This window comes from Carlito syrichta, unplaced genomic scaffold (assembly GCF_000164805.1).
Source record: "Carlito syrichta isolate Samal-C Ts95f unplaced genomic scaffold, Tarsius_syrichta-2.0.1 Scaffold316442, whole genome shotgun sequence".
In the NCBI taxonomy this organism is placed as follows: Eukaryota; Metazoa; Chordata; class Mammalia; order Primates; family Tarsiidae; genus Carlito; species Carlito syrichta.
Window position 1 is genome coordinate 1,168,483 of NW_007260538.1, and position 18,844 is coordinate 1,187,326.

At 43.5% G+C, this 18,844-nt stretch overlaps 1 protein-coding gene across 1 annotated transcript in view; it reads right to left on the minus strand.

The window, feature by feature from the left end:
* Window positions 1-18,844, minus strand: part of TMEM132D (transmembrane protein 132D) — a 636,541-nt gene that overhangs the window by 613,683 nt on the left and 4,014 nt on the right. The window contains exon 2 of the mRNA XM_008074438.2: window positions 17,534-18,455. Within this exon, the coding sequence (XP_008072629.2) occupies window positions 17,534-18,455 (922 nt within the window). The remainder of the gene's footprint in view (window positions 1-17,533; window positions 18,456-18,844) is intronic.

An 18,844-nucleotide genomic window follows, 5' to 3' on the forward strand; every position in this document is an offset into this window, starting at 1 on the left:
ATTTTTTGATTTATTGTAGAGAGGAGGTCTCGCTGCCCAGGTGGGTCTCGAACCCGCAGGTTCAGGCAATCCACTCACCTCAGCCTCCCAAAGACGCAGAATTACAGGCTGAGCCACCAAGTCCAGCAATTCATATTCTTTAAAAACAATTTTCACCCATTTAAAAATTCACAGAGGGTCGGGTTCAGTGGCTCAACCTGTAATTCCAGCACTTTGGGAGGCCGAGGAGAGTGAATTGCCTAAGCCAGTGGGCTCAAGACCATCCTGGGCAACTTGGCAAGACCTCGTCTCTACAATAAATCAAAAATTAGCCATGTGTGGTAGGGTTCACCTATAGTTCCGGCTACTTGGAAGGCTGAGGGGGAAGGATCGCCAGAGCCCAGTGGGTCAATACTGAGGTAGCCGTGAGCATGCCATTGTACTCCAGTCTGGGCAACACAGCGAGACTCCAATTCAAAAAAAATAAAAATAAAAAAATTAGGCATGGTGGTGTGTGCCTGGAGTTTCAGCTACTTGGAAGGCTGAGGCAGAAGGATCGCCGGAGCCCAGCAGGTCAATGCTGGGGTGGCTGTGAGCGTGCCACTGCACTCCAGCCTTGGCGACCAAGTGAGACTTCAATTCAATGAAAATAAAAATAAAAAAATAAAAATAAAAAGTCACAGAGGGTCAGGCATAGTGGCTCACACCTGCAATCCCAGCACTTTCGAGGCCAAGGAAGGAAGAATGCTTGAGCCCAGGAGTTTGAGACCAGTCTGGGCAACATAGCGAGACCCCATCTCTACAAAAAACTGAAACATTAGCCAGGCATGGTGGCATGTGCCTGTAGTCCTAGCTACTTGGGAGGATGAGGCAGGAGGACCGTTTGAGGCTAGAAGTTTGAGACCGGTGAGCTATGACCATGCGACTACACTCTAGCCTGGGCCACAGAATGAAACCACCACTCAAAATAAATAAATAAATAAGAACTTGGCAGGGCATGGTGGTTCAGCCTGTAATCCCAGCACTTTGGGAGGCCAAGGTGAGAGAGGATTGCCTGAACCCAGGGGTTCAAAACCAGTCTGGGCAACTTGGTGAGACCTCGTCTCTACAATAGATCAGAAAAACTAGCAGGCTGTGGTGGCGTGAGTCTGTAGTTCCAGCTACTTGGAAGGCTGAGGTGGAAGGATCGCCTAAACCCAGGATGTCGAGGCTGCAGTGGCCATGAGCATGCCACTGCACTCCAGCCTGGGCGACAGAGTGAGACTCCAACTCCAAAAAAAAAAAAAAAAAAAAAATCACTTCCAACTGCTTGGATGACCTTCGGCTTCAGATTATCCCTGCAGTTTATCTCTGTTTTGGATCCTTGTTTTTGAGAGAGAGGCATCCCTGAATAGTCTCTTTATCGTCATCAATTTTTCAACTACCCAAAATGATAAAAGGGAAAAGAAACACAAAAATCAATTTTTTTCCCTTTGCAGAATGAGTTTGCAGAGTGGAAAGAAAAATATTATCTTGCTCCCTGTGTGTTCTATGTCTGCCGCCTCTGGGTCTTTCCAAAGTTTTTATCTGATTTATTATGTCTCCTGTTTGGCTACATTCATTTCTGACTTCTTATGACCCCTCTGCCTTTGTTCCCAGCTGGGCCTGACACCAATGAGACAACCCCAGTGATTGTCTCTGCCTCTGGGACAACGTGAAGTTGATCAGAAAAGAAAATATCTCCTCAAACTGCTACATCCTCAGAGCCAAATGAAGGAACAGAACCCATCCCAGACAACTGACCAGAAACACTTTAATATGGGAAACAAGTTACCGAGTGCTGAAATTGCTACAAGAGCCACCAGAAGATAGCGATACAGCCCAAATATGAATAAACACGGGAGGCCTCTACTCACTGTGTCAGAAGGACAAAGCTGTGGTGGTGTTATATGAGGCCAAGAGCAAGTTCTTCCTATAGTAACTGGAACCATGGTAGGCACTGTGGCAGCTGGACCCACAGGAGGAGACACTGCCTGGCACAAGCAGGGACCATGGAGTGAGAGAGAAGGTACTAGCCCAAATCCTCGCCTCTGCCCACCAAGCTTCCTATCAGGGGCTCCCACTTGCCAAATTCAATCAGAAGCCAGAGCTGGGTGGTTCAGGGAGTCTGAGAAATGAAGATTGCACAGGCATACCTGGCAAGAGGCCCAGCACAGCAAGGAAGTCTAGGGAATAGATAGAGGACCAGAAAGACCATAAGCTTGTGCACCCACTCATGTCTACCCTCTTTCAGGTGGGGCTTATTATCAACAGTTTTCATGACTACTGTTTACTTACTACTCTAGTGATCCATGGCTGCTTTACAACTACCACAAAACTCAGTGGCTTAAAATGCCTCAGTATTATTCACTACTCTATATCATGAGTTTGGGTATCAGTAATATGAACAGGGCTCAGCTGGGAGATTCTTCTGCTCCCCATGGAATTAACTGAGATCTTGGTGGTACTGAGTTGTTGGCTGGTCTGGTCCCGAGCATCCAAGACAGTCTCATTCACGTGTCTAGTGCCTTGATAGGAGAGGCTGGAAGACAGAGCTGACCCAGTCCCTTTCCCTTTCCATGTAGTCTCAGAGTCTCTCATGTAATCTCAGAAGAACAGGTGGATTTCTTATATGGTGGCTCAGAGCTCTAAAACCAAGTGTTCTTGGAGATGCTAGTGGAATGTCAAAGCTTTTGTTCTAACCTCAGAAGTTCCAGAAGAGTTCACTTCTGCTACATTCTATGGAATAAGTGATTCACTAAGGCCAGTGCAGGTCCAAGAGTAGAGGCTTGGACCCCATATCTCATCTTCAATCCCGCACACTGCCGTCTCACCTTCTATGAGACTTTGAGACACAGGGGAATCAGCAGCTGTGATGAGATGCACTGAGCTCATTTGTGGGACCATTTGTCTCATTCTTGAGCTGCCACCCTCTCCTAGTCTTTGTTGATGCTAGTGGGTTTCCCATTTAAAAAAAAACCAATTTACTTCTCATACCTTCATATTTTGAGGAGGAAAGGGACATTGGCATCTGGCTTTGCCCTGTCATCTCACACCAGAATGTGCTGAGTCTGATCTCAAAGTTTTCAATGAAAATGCCCCCTAGGCAGCTTTGCACATGTTCCTTTCTAAATTTATTTTTTATGGGTTAAGTCAGAGGTAATCTGCTACTTGTGTTAACATCAGCTTTCTTTCAAAATGAATTGACACTGCTTAGTTTGAAATGACCTTAAGTAATGTGCACATTTCAGCTCATCCCTGACGTATTTCTTGGTTGATGGAATTCATCATCTACTGAACCACACACAGGGTGTGCTCAAGGGTCAATTCAGCTCCTTGTTTATGCCTCACAATACCTGAATAAGATAAGAGCTCACAAAGGCTTGATGACCTTCCTGGAGTACACAGTAGAAGTGTCAAGACAGGTGCCCCTGGCCCCGACTCCATGCTCTGCATTTTCTGTGTCCCAACAGGCAATCACTGCCCTTTGTACCTGAAAATGCCATCCTTCATGATAATGAGTAGTGTGTAAAGTGTCTGGAAGGGCCACTGAAATTTACCTAATAACCTTCAGAGCGCTGCAGTTTGCAGCGTGACAGGTTAAAACTCACAGGTGTTGGCAATGGTGAATACAACTTCGCCTGCTCTGTTCTCAAAATTTCTGACTTAAGTCGGTACCTTGTTCCTAACCAAATACACATGTTCATTCTCATGGCATCGATCACTCAGGAAAGGGCTGCGCCAGTGTGCTTTCTTTGCTGGTAATCTTCAGCACCAAGCTTAATCCTCAACAAATACATGTTAAATAAGGAAAATATTTCACTTAGCTCAGTGCTTTTTTAAAAAATGGAATTTGGGAGTACCTGTGGCTGCCTCCCTGTCTCGCATTTATGAAGATGAATTTTCCAACACATGTGCTCCAGGGCTGTGTGTTAGAAAGGGTAGGTTTTCAAGATCTGAAATTAGATTCTGTTATAAACTGCAGGGCCTCTGGCCAGTTGTTTAACCTCTTTGTATTTCAGTTTCTACTTCTGAAAAATGTAGGTAATAATAGCACCTACATCAGAGGATTGTTCTGAGGATTAAATGCGCTTTTTGAAAAAATTAAGCTCCTAGAACAGCGCTTGGCACAAATGGATATTTAGTAAGTGCTGGCCGTCATTATTATTGCATTCAGCAATCTCGCAAGACTTCCCAAACCCAGCACATTATTCCTGTGTTCCAAAAAGGAACTCAGCAGTGGAACACAGAGAAATTAAATCCAAATGCACTGAGGAAAAGGATATAAAGAATATGAAGACATTCCCCCAACAGTCAGGTCGAATGCTTCCACGGAAACCTACATGGACAGATGATATTTAGGACCCTAACTCACCCCCACTTCCTCCTGGCCTTGACATTATTTAATCGTCTACCATCCCAACCCCTCACCACCCCAGAATGTCACTGCATGCCTGGGGAGCAAGAGGGAAGTAAAACTCTGGCATGACTGAAGTTTCCCCCAAGCACATCCTATTCTTGCTCACCCAAATTCCCAGAGCACACCGATCCTAGCAACATCCACCAGACACAGTAGCGACACCACTTTTCATCCAGTCAAAAACCAGACTGTCAAGTAGACCTATATAGCACAGGGTGATGCTATAATGAGTGACTCATAAATAAGGGTCAATCTGAGATTAGAGAGCATGCACACCGATGGCCGGATATTGGCACAGCCAAAGACCACAAAGAACATGAATGACAAAACAGTCCTGTCTCTCTGTGCATCCCTAATAATAATAATAATAATGGCATTACAGGGGAGGGGGGAAACACTTTATCAATAAGCATATCTATTGATCTCAAACCAGGTGAAATGGGGACCAGAGTGAGGTCCAAACTTTACCTGTACAATGATATTTTGTATACTTAACCCTGAATTGTACCCCACATCTTTAAAATAAAAATAAAGAAAAAGGCCGGGTACGGTGGCTCAAGTCCATAATCTCAGCACTTTGGGAGGCCAAGGTGAGGGGAATGCCTGAGTCCACGGGTTCAAGAACAGCCTGGACAACATGGCAAGACCTCATCTCTACAGTGAATTGAAAAATTAGCCGGGCATGGTAGCGCATACCTGTAGTTCTGGTTACTTGGAAGGCTGAGGTAGAAGGATCGTCTGAGCTCAGTAGGTCAACACTGTGTTGGTAGTGAGTGAGCCACTGCACTCCAGCCTGGGCAATGGAGTGAGACTTCAACTCAATAAAGAAATAAAGAAATAACAATAAAGTATTGGGCCAGGTGTGGTGGCTCAAGCCTGTAATCCCTGCATTTTGGGAGACGGGGGTGAGAGGATTGCCTGAGCTCAGGGGTTCAAGGGTTCAAAACCAGCCTGAGCAACATGGCAAGACCTCGTCTCTGCAATAAGTCAAAAAAATTAGCTGGGCATGGTGGCACATGCCTGTGGTTCCAGCTACTTGGAAGGCTGAGGTGGAAGAATCGTCTGAGCCCAGCAAGTCGATGCTGGGGTGGCCATGAGTATGCCACTGCACTCCAGACTGCATGATGGAGTTAGACTTCAACTCAAAAAAACATAAAATAAAGTTTTGGTAGAATAAAAAAAAAAATGATAATAATGGCATCAAAACAAAAAGGATGAACACGACGAAAAATCCCCTTCATAAAAACAGTCGAACTGAACCCCACAGTCAAAGGAGACAGTGACAGACATTCAGGGTCAAAGCCTCACATCCTGCCAAAATCAAATCCTACACAACCACCCCAAGAGACCCTCCCAGAACCATGATGTAGAGAGGAAGGCTATCTGTGTTGACATTCACTCATATCTTTTGCTCTTCCTACGTTTCTTAGAGGTGACATCAAGAGATAAATACTTGAAAAAGAGGGTTGAGACTCCGCTTCCCATAAATCTCTATTAGCAACCCTACCCCAACTCCCAGAAGAATAAAAGGATTGCAGATGAAATGCTTCTACACGCTTCCTTGCTTTCTCCTTCCAGCTGTTTTTCAACCAAATGGATATAGGAATTTCACTATTCTGGCGGCCTTTAAGTTTTCTTGGTGCTTATATGCTTTGAGGCAACAGGAACAAATTGTTTCTTTCAAACCTGTTTATCACAAGTTTTTTGCAGAGAGTGTCCTGAATACTGTCTGTGCCATTCCACAGTCCCAGAGGGCTCAGGGATGGTACAACAGTTAGTTAGAGTACCTGGCTCTTCTGAACTCACAGCAGAAGTTTATGTATCACAAAACAGTGGGGTCTTGGGGAACACTCAGGTAACACTGCAGAAAGTGTAGGACGCAGGTGTATGTGGGCTCAGACCTCAGATATGCTTTTGCGGGGGATACATGTCAATTTCCTCATCCTTCCACTGGAGAGGATAATTCATTCAAGGAGACTGCAGTAGACATGTGTCATATTTTGGCCACCTGGCTTCTATTCTTTCTTCCTGAGAGCACCCTGAATTCTTTGAAGAGGGGTATTAGTTGTCTTCCATTAGTACTGAATTTAGTGGAAAGGTCACACAGGAGCTACCTCCCACTGGGTTCCTGAAAGAGTCAGATTTTTTTTCTCTCCTTCGTCCAGCACAACCAGGGGATGAAAATGTGGCTTAAGCTTGGCCAAATGACTCTCCTTCCTAGCGCTGTGAAGTCTGAGTGGGTGACATAGGATGAAAGGAATGTTCAGAGGGGCATCTGTGGCCGCAGCACAATCCAGTTGCCTCAGGCACCCCCTGTTACAAAACTGCTGCTTTAGTGTAAACTTCCCAGCTCTCCCTAGCAGCTGTGGGTCCTGCTTGACGCCATGTCTTTTCTCCAGTCCTTCCGTTGAACTCTGGAACTCCCAGCAGCCTGCTGGTTATCCAGAGTAAATGTCTGTCACGTACTAAAGCCTACTAGAGCACTGTAGGGAGAGTCACAGGAAGCCATGGGCAACACACCTAGCACAAGTCCAGGAAAACAGTAGGTACTCACTGATGATTACATTCTCTTTTCCTCCCCCTTGCCCTACAGGGATCAGAGCAGTCCATGGGTTTAGCACATAAATGTGTGTGTGGCCATAGACCTGGACCCCAAAATCTGATGGCTCCAAAGGAAATGTAGCTATTAAACTGGAGCCCCTGACACTGGAAGCATCCTGACAAGGGAAGTCCATGAGATCGTGTGCAAAATAGCTGTATGTGTGTCACATGGTGGAGTATCCACATGCGTGCATTTAACTCTATGAATCAATCACACGGGTGGGGGGTAGAGAGAGAGAAAGAGAGAGAGAAAAACGAAGAGAGAAATAGAGAGAGAGAGAAACAAAGAGACAGAAAAACAGAGAGAAACAGAGAGAGAGAGAAACAGGGAGAGACAGAGAGAAACAAGAGAAAGAGACAGACAGACAGACATGCGCACAGACAGAGGAATACAGAGCAGAATGACAAAGTGCTGCTTCCAAATCTAGAGAGAGAGGTATAATCAGAGAAGAAATAAATTATGGTTAAAAAAAATGTTTTCTTCTTTTTCTTAGTCGTTCATAAGACATTGTTTAAAGCAATAGTAGTAATGATAAACTACAGCAATATCACAAGGGACATGAGGGGTTACTGAGAAAGCAGCATCAAGTCACTTGCACTCCATGTGAAGTCCTATAGTGCTACATGAACTTGGACTAGGATTAGTCAAAGATATTTAGAAACATTTTAGAGAAACAACTAATTTTTTAAGTAAAATTGATATACAAAAAGAGTATATAAAATGGAATAAGAATATTGGAACCAGAAAAGGTAGAAAAAGAAGAGATGAGAAAATTTTTAAAAATCAAATGCAATTAAAGAAAATAATTAAAAACATGACCAATATTGATCCAACTATATCAAAAAATATACATGTAAATGGACTAAATATACCAATTAAAAGAGAGAAATTGGTACCAATTTTATCAAAAGCCAACTTTAGCTATAAAGACTCATATAGGTTACAATTAAAGAGATGGAGAAACTTTTTTTTAAGTGTCAATATTTATCTTAGTCTCAGACAAAGCAGATTTTACAACAAGAAAAATTTTCAGGGGTGAAGAGGAAGCATTACTTAATGACAAATAGATTAATCATCCAAGAAGTTATAACAATCCTAAAGGTGTAACCATCTGACAGGTTCACATCAAAATATGTATGTGAGACAATCACTGATGGAACTGGAAGGAGAAATAAATAATTCCCTTATTTGAGTTAGACACTTCAACATACCTCTGTGAGTAATTGTTAGGTTGAGCATGCAGAAAATCGGTAAGGATACAGATGACCTAAACTGTACTATCAATCAACTTGATCTAATTGACATTTATGGAATATTCCATCCAACAGAAGCAGAAAACACTCTCCTAAAGCTCACACAAAACTATCATCAGGAATGATTAGGGGCTTTTCTTATTTGTTATATGGTCATTCTGGGCCATATAATCTTAAACTTAAGAGAAATTATACAAAGTATATTCTCAGGACAAAATAGCAAAATCAACTAGAAATCACTACCGGAAAGATACACGGTAAACTCAACACATATTTGAAAATTAAACAACACACTTCTCAATAAAGCATGAATCAAAGAAGTCTCAAGAGAATTTTAAAAGCATTTTAAGCTAAATTAAATTAAGATGAAAATATCACATCAAAATTTGGGGGATTCAGGAAAGAAGTGTTTAGTTGAATAGTTATAGCCTTAAAAGCAAGTATTAGAAAGGAAGAAAGATCAAAAATCAGTCACCTAATCTAGAATCGATTAGCCTTACCCTTAGCAAACTAGAGAAAGAAGAGCAAATTATATCTGAAGCAAGCAGAAGAAAGGAAATGATACACATTAGAAAAGAAATCAATGACACTGGAAACAGAAGAACAATAGAGAAATCAGCAAAACCAAAAGTTGAGTCTTTGAAAAAAATCGATGAAATTGATACACAGTTAGCCAAGCTAACATGGGAGAAAACAAAGAAGACACGGAAGACCAATAATGAAAATGAAAGAGAAGATATCACTAATGAAAAAGATACGTTTGTTTTTCTTTCAAATATATTGCTCAGCAAGGTGAATATAATAAATAGTAATGTATCATACATTTAAAATTGCTAAGAGTAATTTCTCTCTTGTGTTCTCACCACAAAAATGGTATTTGAGGTGATTAATGAGTTAATTAACTTGATCTAATTCCTTCACATCGTATTATAAATCACAATGTCACTTTATATCCTATATATGTATAAAACTATAATTTGCCGATTTATAATTAAAAAATAAAAATTAAAACAAAGAAGATAATATAACAAACAATCCTATAGCCACAAATGTTATAACTGAGATGAGATGGAGTGAGTCCTTAAAAGATGCAAAACTAACAACTTTTAGACAAAGGAGAAATAAGCAGTCTGAATAGCCCTATTTATTTAAAAAAAAATTAAAGAAACAATAACCTCCCAAAAATGAAATCACTAGGCTCATATTGGTTAATTGGTGACAACTTTCAAATATTTAAGAAAGAAATAGGCCGGGCTCGGTGGCTCAGCCTGTAATCCCAGCGCTTTGGGAGGCTGAGGCGAGTAGATTGCCTGAGCCCGCAGGTTCGAGACCCACCTGGGCAACTTGGAGAGACCTCGTCTCTACAATAAATCAAAAATTAGCTGGGCGTGGTAACGCGCACCTGTAGTTCTGGCTACTTGGAAGGCTGAGGCTGAGGATCGCCAGAGCCCAGCAGGTCGAGGCTGTGGTGTCTGTGAGCATGCCACTGCATTCCAGCCTGGGCGACAGAGACTCCAATTAAAAAATAAAAGAGAGAAAGAAAGAAAGAATCCCTTTTCTATGCACTGTCTTCCAGAAAACAGATGCAGAGGAATGACTTTATAACATAATACCAAAACCATATAATGCCATTCAAGAAAAAGTACAGACTAATATCTCTCAATAGTATAGGTATAAAAATCTCCCAAAAAGAACTAGAAAATTGAATCCAGTGATATATAAAAAGAATTGTCCCGTAATATCAACACTTTGGGAGGCCAAGGTGAGGGGATTGCCTGAGTCCAGGGCTTCGAGACCAGCCCGGGCAACTAGTGAGACCTTGTCTCTATGATAAATGAAAAAAAAATTATCTGGGCATGGTAGTGCATGACTGTAGTCCTGGCTACTTGGAAGGCTGAGGCGGAAGGAACACTTGAGTCTAGCAGGTCGATGCTGGGGTGGCCGTGAGCATGCCACTGCACTCCAGCCTGGGCAATGGAGTGAGACTCTGACTCAAAAAAAAAAAAAAAAAAAGAACTGTATACAACATACAAGTGGAATTTATTCCAAGTATGCAAAATTAATCAAGTAACTCACCACATTAACAGACTACAGAAGAAAAATCACATGCTTATATCTATTGGCACAGAAACAAATTTGACAAACTCTAACGATAAGACTTGATTAAAAACCAATTCTTAGCAAACTGAAAATGAAGGAGAACTTTCTCAACTTGATAAAAAACTTAAACAAAAAGCCTATAGGTCACATCATACTAAATGGTGAGAAACTTAATGTTTTCTGGCTAAGATCAGAAACCAGGTAAGACAATACCCTGTCACAACTCCAATTCTACAGTGTATGACAGCCAGATGAAAGAGACTTCAACAGCCAAAGGGGAACAATTTGAGTAACAAAATGAAGAAAAGAACATTTTGGATTGTAACTAAAAGTATAAAATCAATATCCAGGTGTTCTCCATGAAATAAGTACATGATTGAATGAGTAAGTAAGTGAAGGAAAATAAAACACCTGCAGAATTCCAAATAATTTATTTATTTTATTTTTAAAATGTGAGGGACAAGCTGGGCTCGGTGGTTCAGCCTGTAGTCCCGCGCCTTTGGGAGGCTGAGGTGAGTGGATTGCCTGAGCCCGTGGGTTTGAGACCCGCCTGGGCAGCGAGACCTCATCTCTACAATAAATCAAAAATCAGCCGGGCCGTGGTAGCACATGCCTGTAATTCCAGCTACTTGGAAGGCTGAGGCGGAAGGATCGCCGGAGCCCAGCGGGTCGAGGCTGTGGTGGCCGGGAGCGGCCGCTGCACTCCAGTCTGGGCGACAGAGTGAGACTCCAACTCAAAAAAAATAAAAAATAATAAAATAAAATGTGAGGGACAACTCAGGATCAGGTACACAAATGGTCATTATGCAGGTGCCCTTGTTGATGAAGTGTGCCCCAGGCAGTTTCCCACTATAGCCAATTCTTTTCTTTCTTTCTTTTTTTTTAACTGGAGTCTCACTCCGTCACCCAGACTGGAGTACAGTGGCACACTCACAACCACCCCAGCATCAACCTGCTGGGCTCTGGAGATCCTTTTGCCTCAGCCTTCTAAGTAGCTGAAATTACAGGTGCACACACCATGCTGGCTAATTTTTTATTTATTGTAGAGACTAGGTCTTGCCATGTTGCCCAGACTGGTCTTGAATCTGCAGGCTCAGGCAATCTACTTGCCTTGGCATCCCAAGGGTCTGGGATTACAGGCTGAGCCACCAAGCTTGGCTGTCAATCCTTTTCTTGTCGTATTATGATAATTGTTCAGGGTGAGAATGTGGTACTCAGTTCTTTGTTTTCTGATACATCACTCAGTATTATAGACTTAAGGCCATCCAAAACAAGGAAAGTCTAAGAAATGGTCACAGGCAGAAGAGTTGAAGGAGACACGACCACTAAACATAAGGTTGGGTGGGACCCTGGAACAACCAAGGGGTCATTAGGTAAGAACTAAGGAAATTGTCGGGCTTGGTGGCTCAGCCTGTAATCCCGCACCTTTGGGAGGCTGAGGTGAGTGGATTGCCTGAACCCGCGGGTTTGAAACCTGCCTGGACTGCACTCCAGTCTGGGCAACAGAGTGAGACTCCAACTCAAAAAAAAAGAACGAAGGAAATTTAAATAAAGTTTGGGCTTTAGCTAGTAATAATGTTTCAGTATTGTTGTATTAATTCTGACACATATCCCGTGCTAACGTAAGATATTAATAAAGGGGACACTGGTCCTGGTGTTGCAACTTTTTTTTTTTTTTTTTTGTAAAAGCTAAATCTAGCTGGGCATGGTGACTCACACCTGTAATCCCAGCACTTTGGGAGGTAGAGGTGAGAGGTCTGCCTATACTCAAGGGTTTGAGACCAGCCTGGGCAACTTGGCGAGACCTCGTTTCTACATTAAATCAAAAAATTAGCTGGGCATGGTGGTGCGTGCCTATAGTTCCAGCTACTTGAAAGGCTGAGACAGGAGGATCACATGATCCCAGCTGGTTGTAGCTGTAGTGGCCGTGACCATGCCACTGCAGTCCAGCCTGGTCATCAGAGTGAGACTCTCTAACTCAAAAAAAAAAAAAAAAAAAAAGGTCAGGTATGGTGACTCAAGCCTATAATCTCAACACTTGAGGAGGTCGAGGTGAGAGGATTACCTGAGCCTAAGGGTTCGAGACCAGCCTGGGCAACTCAGCAAAACTTCATCTCTGCAATAAATCAAAAACTTAGCCGGGCAAGGTGGTGTATGCCTGTGGTGCCAGCTACTTGGAAGGCTGAGGTGGAAGGATCCTGAGCCCAGGAGGCTGAGGCTGCCGTGGTTGCAAGCATGCCACTGCACTCCAGTCTGGGCGACAGAATGAGACTCTGACTCAAAAATAAATAAATAAGTGAATGAATGAATGAATAAATAAATAAATCTATTCTAACATGAAAAGTTTGTTTATTATTTTTTCTTTTTAATTTTTTTGAGTTGGAGTCTCACTCTGTCGCCCAGACTGGAATGCAGTGGCCGCTCCTGGCCACCGCAGCCTCGACCTGCTGGGCGCCGGCGATCCTTCCGCCTCAGCCTTCCCAAGCAGCTGGAACTACAGGTGCGCGCTACCACGCCCGGCTGATTTTTGATTTATTGTAGAGATGAGGTCTCACCAAGTTGCCCAGGCGGGTCTTGAACCCGCAGACTCAGGCAATCCACTCACCTCGGCCTCCCAAGGCGCGGGATTACAGGCTGAGCCACCGAGCCCGGCAAAAAGTTCATTGAATACAGATGAGCTACTTTGCTTTCAGATGTCACAGGACATTGGTGGGATGTGGAGATATCAATGTCTGTCCTCTTTGTAACAGCACCTTGGTCTTCACAAGAGGGAAATACCTGGTCTCATGGGAGGTGTTCTTAGGGAAAGGGAATTTGAGGAGCTCATCTCTCTTCCTGGAAGCCATATCTGTTCCCTCTCTTACCCCTGGTAGATACGTGAGCCAGTAGGGGCTTCCTTAGGGTCTTTGCATCACATGTGAGTCTAACATGAGCTGGAGGAGCCTTGGAAGGAACTCCCTGTGACGCGGGGAGAGAGCTCTGAGGGTGCCTGTATCCACACCTGGCATCTTCCCTCCATCAGATTGTGCATGGCCAGGCCTGGTCCCATCTCTTATTCATTCTGGAGGCTCATAATATCCATCCAATAAAACCTTGTGTTTATTTTTTTTTTAATTAGTCACAGTGGGATTTATGGCCTGCAACATAGAACACTATTAGATACACCAGGGTATATTTTACCTGACACAGAATAAGAAGAACCAGGGCGGGTTCAAAGGCTATATTTTTCAAGTGAACTAAGCTCACAGGGTCACTCTCAAGCCCCGTATTACCCCCTAACAAACTTAAAATCTTCTGCAATCGGGCTACTCTAACCACACAAGAATGTCCTCTGAGTCTTATCAATTCCAGACTCACTTATGCCCCTTGTCAAACATTTTTATCTTATTCTCTTGCTGTCTTCCTTATAAGTCTCATCTTGGCAAGAAAATGTCCTTGGTAATAATGTCTTATTCTGAGCTGGTCTTACACCTGGTCACAGTATCTACATGGTGCTTAACAAATTCTTGAGCATTTAGAATGGTAGCAAATCAGCAAAGTACACGTATTTGTTAATAATCAACCATTCATTCATTCAACCAATTTAAGGATGTTCCTGACTTTAAGAAAAGCCCATACTCTTCTGAGATTTGCTCCATCTTTCTTTGCCTTCCTCCTGATTTTTCTGGGCTGTTAGGTATCCAAACTAATGCTTTGCAAATATTTGGCTGTGGTCTTTCATTCAGATCTGAGGACCAGAATTCCTTTGAAACGGACTCCCTGTGGGGAACAGGAAAAGAGGGATAACTGCTGAGGATGTAAGAGAAAGAGCCAAGTTCTTGTTTTCCTTCAGACCCATGATGGGATAATTAGAGACTAGAATGCTTCTGAACTCCCTCTCTGTGGGGGAGGGAAGCAGGATGGGAGCATGTGTGGTGAGTGAATGCAGAAGAAAGGGTTTAAGTGCTGTGGGATGCTTCAGTTGTTCACTTGAAGAAAAACATTTTCTGAAATTAAAGAGACCCTTAGCTGTCTAAGGAATGAAAGTGGTTTGCTTTTCTTTTTCAGCAGATGTCAGCTTTGGAAGACACAAGCAGCAGGACAGAACAGAGTTTGTAAAATGACAAACAACCCTACTAGGGTTTTTGTGTTTTCAAAGGGTAAAACACACATGCACAAAAACACACACACATGAAAGCCCACTCCTGTGCCTCAGCCATGGGACTGCCCTGCCATCCCAGGCACACAAGCCATCAGGGAAGCATGCAGCAGGTGGCCGGTCACTCCCAACCAAGAGTCAAACCGCAGCTGCTGCTTCAGTCCATGATGTACAAATCTGGATGGGCGTCCTCCTGCTGGTGGCAGTCAGTTTTGTCTCCTCTCCACCCTGGTCCTCCTTCCGTGGCCATGAATGTCCTACTGCCACGTGACCTATAAAAGCTGAGCTCAGCTCTGAACGTGTCAGCACTTTCAACACAGAGAGTCCAGGATCACAAGTCACAATTCAGAGACAAGCGCCTGAAGATATTGGGCTGGAGCCTTTGAGTTATTTATAGCAGATGGCCAGACAGAATAGACACACACTAATTCCAAATATTTGGAAGACGTGCTAAATTAGCGTCCAATTGACTTCACTGAAAAAGATATACAGTTTTATTATTTTCTAATTATGGGAATTCAAGCGAAAGGTTAATAATATCGCTAGGCCCAAGTTCACCTCCAGCTGTTTTCATGCACAGATAAGACTCACTCGTAATCAGAGCATTTAAGTATGCAACAGGCACATTATTAATGCAAGCTCTCAAAGAAACAGTGTAGTACCTACCAAGTTCCACACACATTCATGAATATTAACCTCGCTATTATCTTATCTGGTAAGCTGATTTTCTTTTACGGATATCTAATTGATGAACTCTGAACAAATATATTTTTGTTTTACATCCAAAATTTCCAATTGTTGGCTTATGAGTGGAGCCTCCAAATTTAGGGGTTTAAATGCGTTTGCTTCTGAATTTGCAAAGGTTTGGAACTTTAGATCATATAACCAGCACAGTGAGTTTCTCTTGGTTTTGTTACAGATTGCCAAAGATAAAAGCCACCCTCAGGACCTTAATGGGGCATGTTTAGCATGCGATAAATAGTCATGGGATAGAAAACCTTTTGTGAAATTCAATACCACACACACAACTACTTCAAAAAAAAGCTGAATGTGAATCTCATCTCCCAATAGTCAAAGCTTTAGGGGATTTTGGATTTTAACCCTGGGTTCAGGAAATGAACAATCAGTAGTTGTCAAACTAAAGGATGGCAGACAGCATGAAACTGTGTAAGAACAAAGCTCCCCTGTTCAAAACCTTTTGTTTCTGTCAGCAAAATACGTCTGTCTAGAAACAGCGGTCTCCACAAAGGATATTCCCTAAGACCGCTGAACCCAGAAAAGTGAGACACGAAGCCAGCAGACCACGCTGAGGACCTATGACCAGCTGGATGTGGGTCTGATTTCCAAAGAGGGACAGCTGGCAGTGCTAACCAGGGCTGGGTCCCACAGATGTGCGCCTGTGCCCCAAATCCCTGTGGCTAATCCCTGAGAGCACATCTGCCCAAGCCTAAGGTTTCACCGCCCAGGACTCAACCAAGTTCGATCATTAGATTCATGCTGTCCACTAGTTTCTGCTTCTTTGAGTTAAAATTGAAAAGCCATTCCTCATACTAGGTCACAATGAACACAACTGACACATGCCCAGTACAATCAGAACAATGATGCATTTGCTCAAACTCAAACACACTTTCAACATACAAGAAGAAAGTTAAAACACACACACACACACACACACACACACACACACAAAGGTACTAGACAGCCCAGAGGAAGGGAAGCAAGAGAACTGATCACTACTGGATGATCAGTTCAAAAATCCACTTTTCACTGACTTTAAACCTACTTTAAAACCCCACTTTAAAAACCCACATATAAAAAATGTCTTACATATATTAGCACTCCTACTTTCAGGAATCATAACACAAATTTTGCTGTACTGCACTTCAGGTCAAGTTGTTGAATTACATAGATATCAGTGTTAGGATATGTCTAGTCACTCAATAACACTGATACTCAATAGATGATGTCATCAAACTTGCCTGTGTTTAAAACCAAACTAAATGAAAATGATATAATAAAAATATAATCAAGGCAAGGTAAGTAGCTTCTCTCATATGTTATATTTCAAAGAGAAAGCTAGCCCGTATTTATTTTAAAGTACACAGTACTTATTTTAAAAGTCTTGTCTTTGGTATGTTCTTACATAAGAAACTCAACAAATTCTACTGTATATTCTTCACACGTTATGCTCATTTATTTTTTTGAACACTAAGTTCTATTTCCAGGGAGAAACAAAATGATAACTTTGAGGTTGGTACCATCTTATACTTAGAACTTACATGTTTGGAATATATTTGAGTTGGCAAAACCCAGTTCTCCATTCTGACAACTGTTGCAATCGCATTTTCAGGCTTAGCTCAACTGTGAGGCATTTAACTCTCCCGTTCTGAAATGACTCCTCCTGGATAACTTCTGCCTCCCTAAAACTTGCTGGTAATACCCTAAGTTAAAGCCAAAGGCACACTACCAGCAGCCCCCTGGCTGCTCTGTTGATGACTTGGGAAATGTATTCATAAGAATACTTTCACAACCATATTGGCAACCCAGAAAGAGCAAACTGGCCCCTGTGTTTTACAGTGCAGATGGAGTCTAAGAATTTTTTTTTTTTTTTTTTTAATTGGAGTCTCACTCTGTCGCCCAGACTGGAGTGCAGTGGCCGCTCCCGGCCACCGCAGCCTCGACTTGCTGGGCTCCAGCGATCCTTCCACCTCAGCCTTCCCAGTAGCCGGAATTACAGGCATGCGCTACCACGCCCAGTTGATTTTTTGATTTATTGTAGAGATGAGGTCTCGCCAAGATGCCCAGGAGGGTCGCGAACCCGCGGGCTCAGGCAGTCCACTCACCTCAGCCTCCCAAAGGCGCAGGATTACAGGCTGAGCCACCGAGCCCAGCTGGAGTCTAAGAATTTGAAGGCTGGCTCTTCCTTAGAGATTGATAACCGCTCTTTTGATCAACCCGTGGGCTTCCTGAAAGTACCACCTGATCTTCGAGCTGGCCGAGACAGACATGCTGAACCAACTTACCTCAATGTGAAGCGATCCTCAGTAGAGGTTTTGGAGATGGAAACGGGGAAAGTCAGCACGTCTCCTGGTCTCACCGTCTTTGGTATATAATGAATGGCCACGTTGTTGTCTAGACGCAGCTCTCGCAGGGAAGGTCGGCCGCGGGTCTGGTAAAGAAAGACACTCCCAATTCTCTGTAAGGGCGGCCCAGACTCATCGATGTCATTGTGGCCTGTCCGAACCCCGTTGCTCTTCCTGGAGTCTCCCCTGACACAGTCCCCCCTGTCATCGCCAGGCTGCACGGTGTAGTAGAGTTCCACAGGAGTCCCCTCCGTCTGGTCCACGAACTTCTTCCTCCCTGCAAAAACCGTCGGAGGGCTGAACCAGCCAGGCGGGAGCTCCAGCTCGGCCACACACAGCCCCAGGGCCCCCTTCAGCCGGCAGCTGCCCCTCACCTCTCTGGTCTCCCGGAAAGCAAAGACCCTCAGGCAGGGCAGCCTCTCCCCGGCGCTGTGGTCATCCCAGTCTCTACCCACGAGGTAGAAGAGGATTTGCACCCTGGGCCGGCTCAGGTAAACTTTGCCCCGTAGGATGTAGGCTTTGAGCTTCCAGTTCAGAGAAAATTTGTTGGTGAACCCAAATGGGTTGGAAGGCAGCATTAAGTCCTGGGGCACCACTTGCTCAATGGAGAAAGGCCCATAGCTGGCATTCAGAACAGGCAGCCTCTTGGCTTTGTAAATCAGAAATGATTCCACCCGGGACTGCAGGCTGGAGTTCCTCATGATGTCCTGGTTGGCTTCCTTGAGGAAGAAGGAGACATCGGCGTTGTTGATGTGGTAGGTCACAGGCAGGTAGGTGGGCAGCAGGGAGAATCTCTGGATACTCTCTAGGATGCCTCGACTCTCCGTCACTGTTGGGAGGAAAGTAGATTCAGTGTTAGTGCCTCAACGGCCCTCTGACCCACACTTCCGATGTCAGCGTGCCCCCTTCATAATGGATTGCCCCACTGCCATGCCAATGATGCGGTTCTTTATCTAAAATGTATTTAAATCAACTCACTTGAGAGTAAATACATTCGTTTTAGAAGAAATGAATGCCACTAACGTAAGTCAGAAATCTGTATCATCAGCCATACACAGAAATTGAGCGTGCAAATAAATACAATTCAAACAAAATAATGTTTTTAAATTTCGACTCCCGGTAACAATGCCTTTAAGGAGATCATGCCTAAGACTTGCTCTTTTTTTGTTAAAAGGAGAGATTAGTAAATGTTAGAAAGGTGTTGAGAACAAGCTAGCATCAACAGAGAGGCATCTTTTTTTTTTTTTTTTT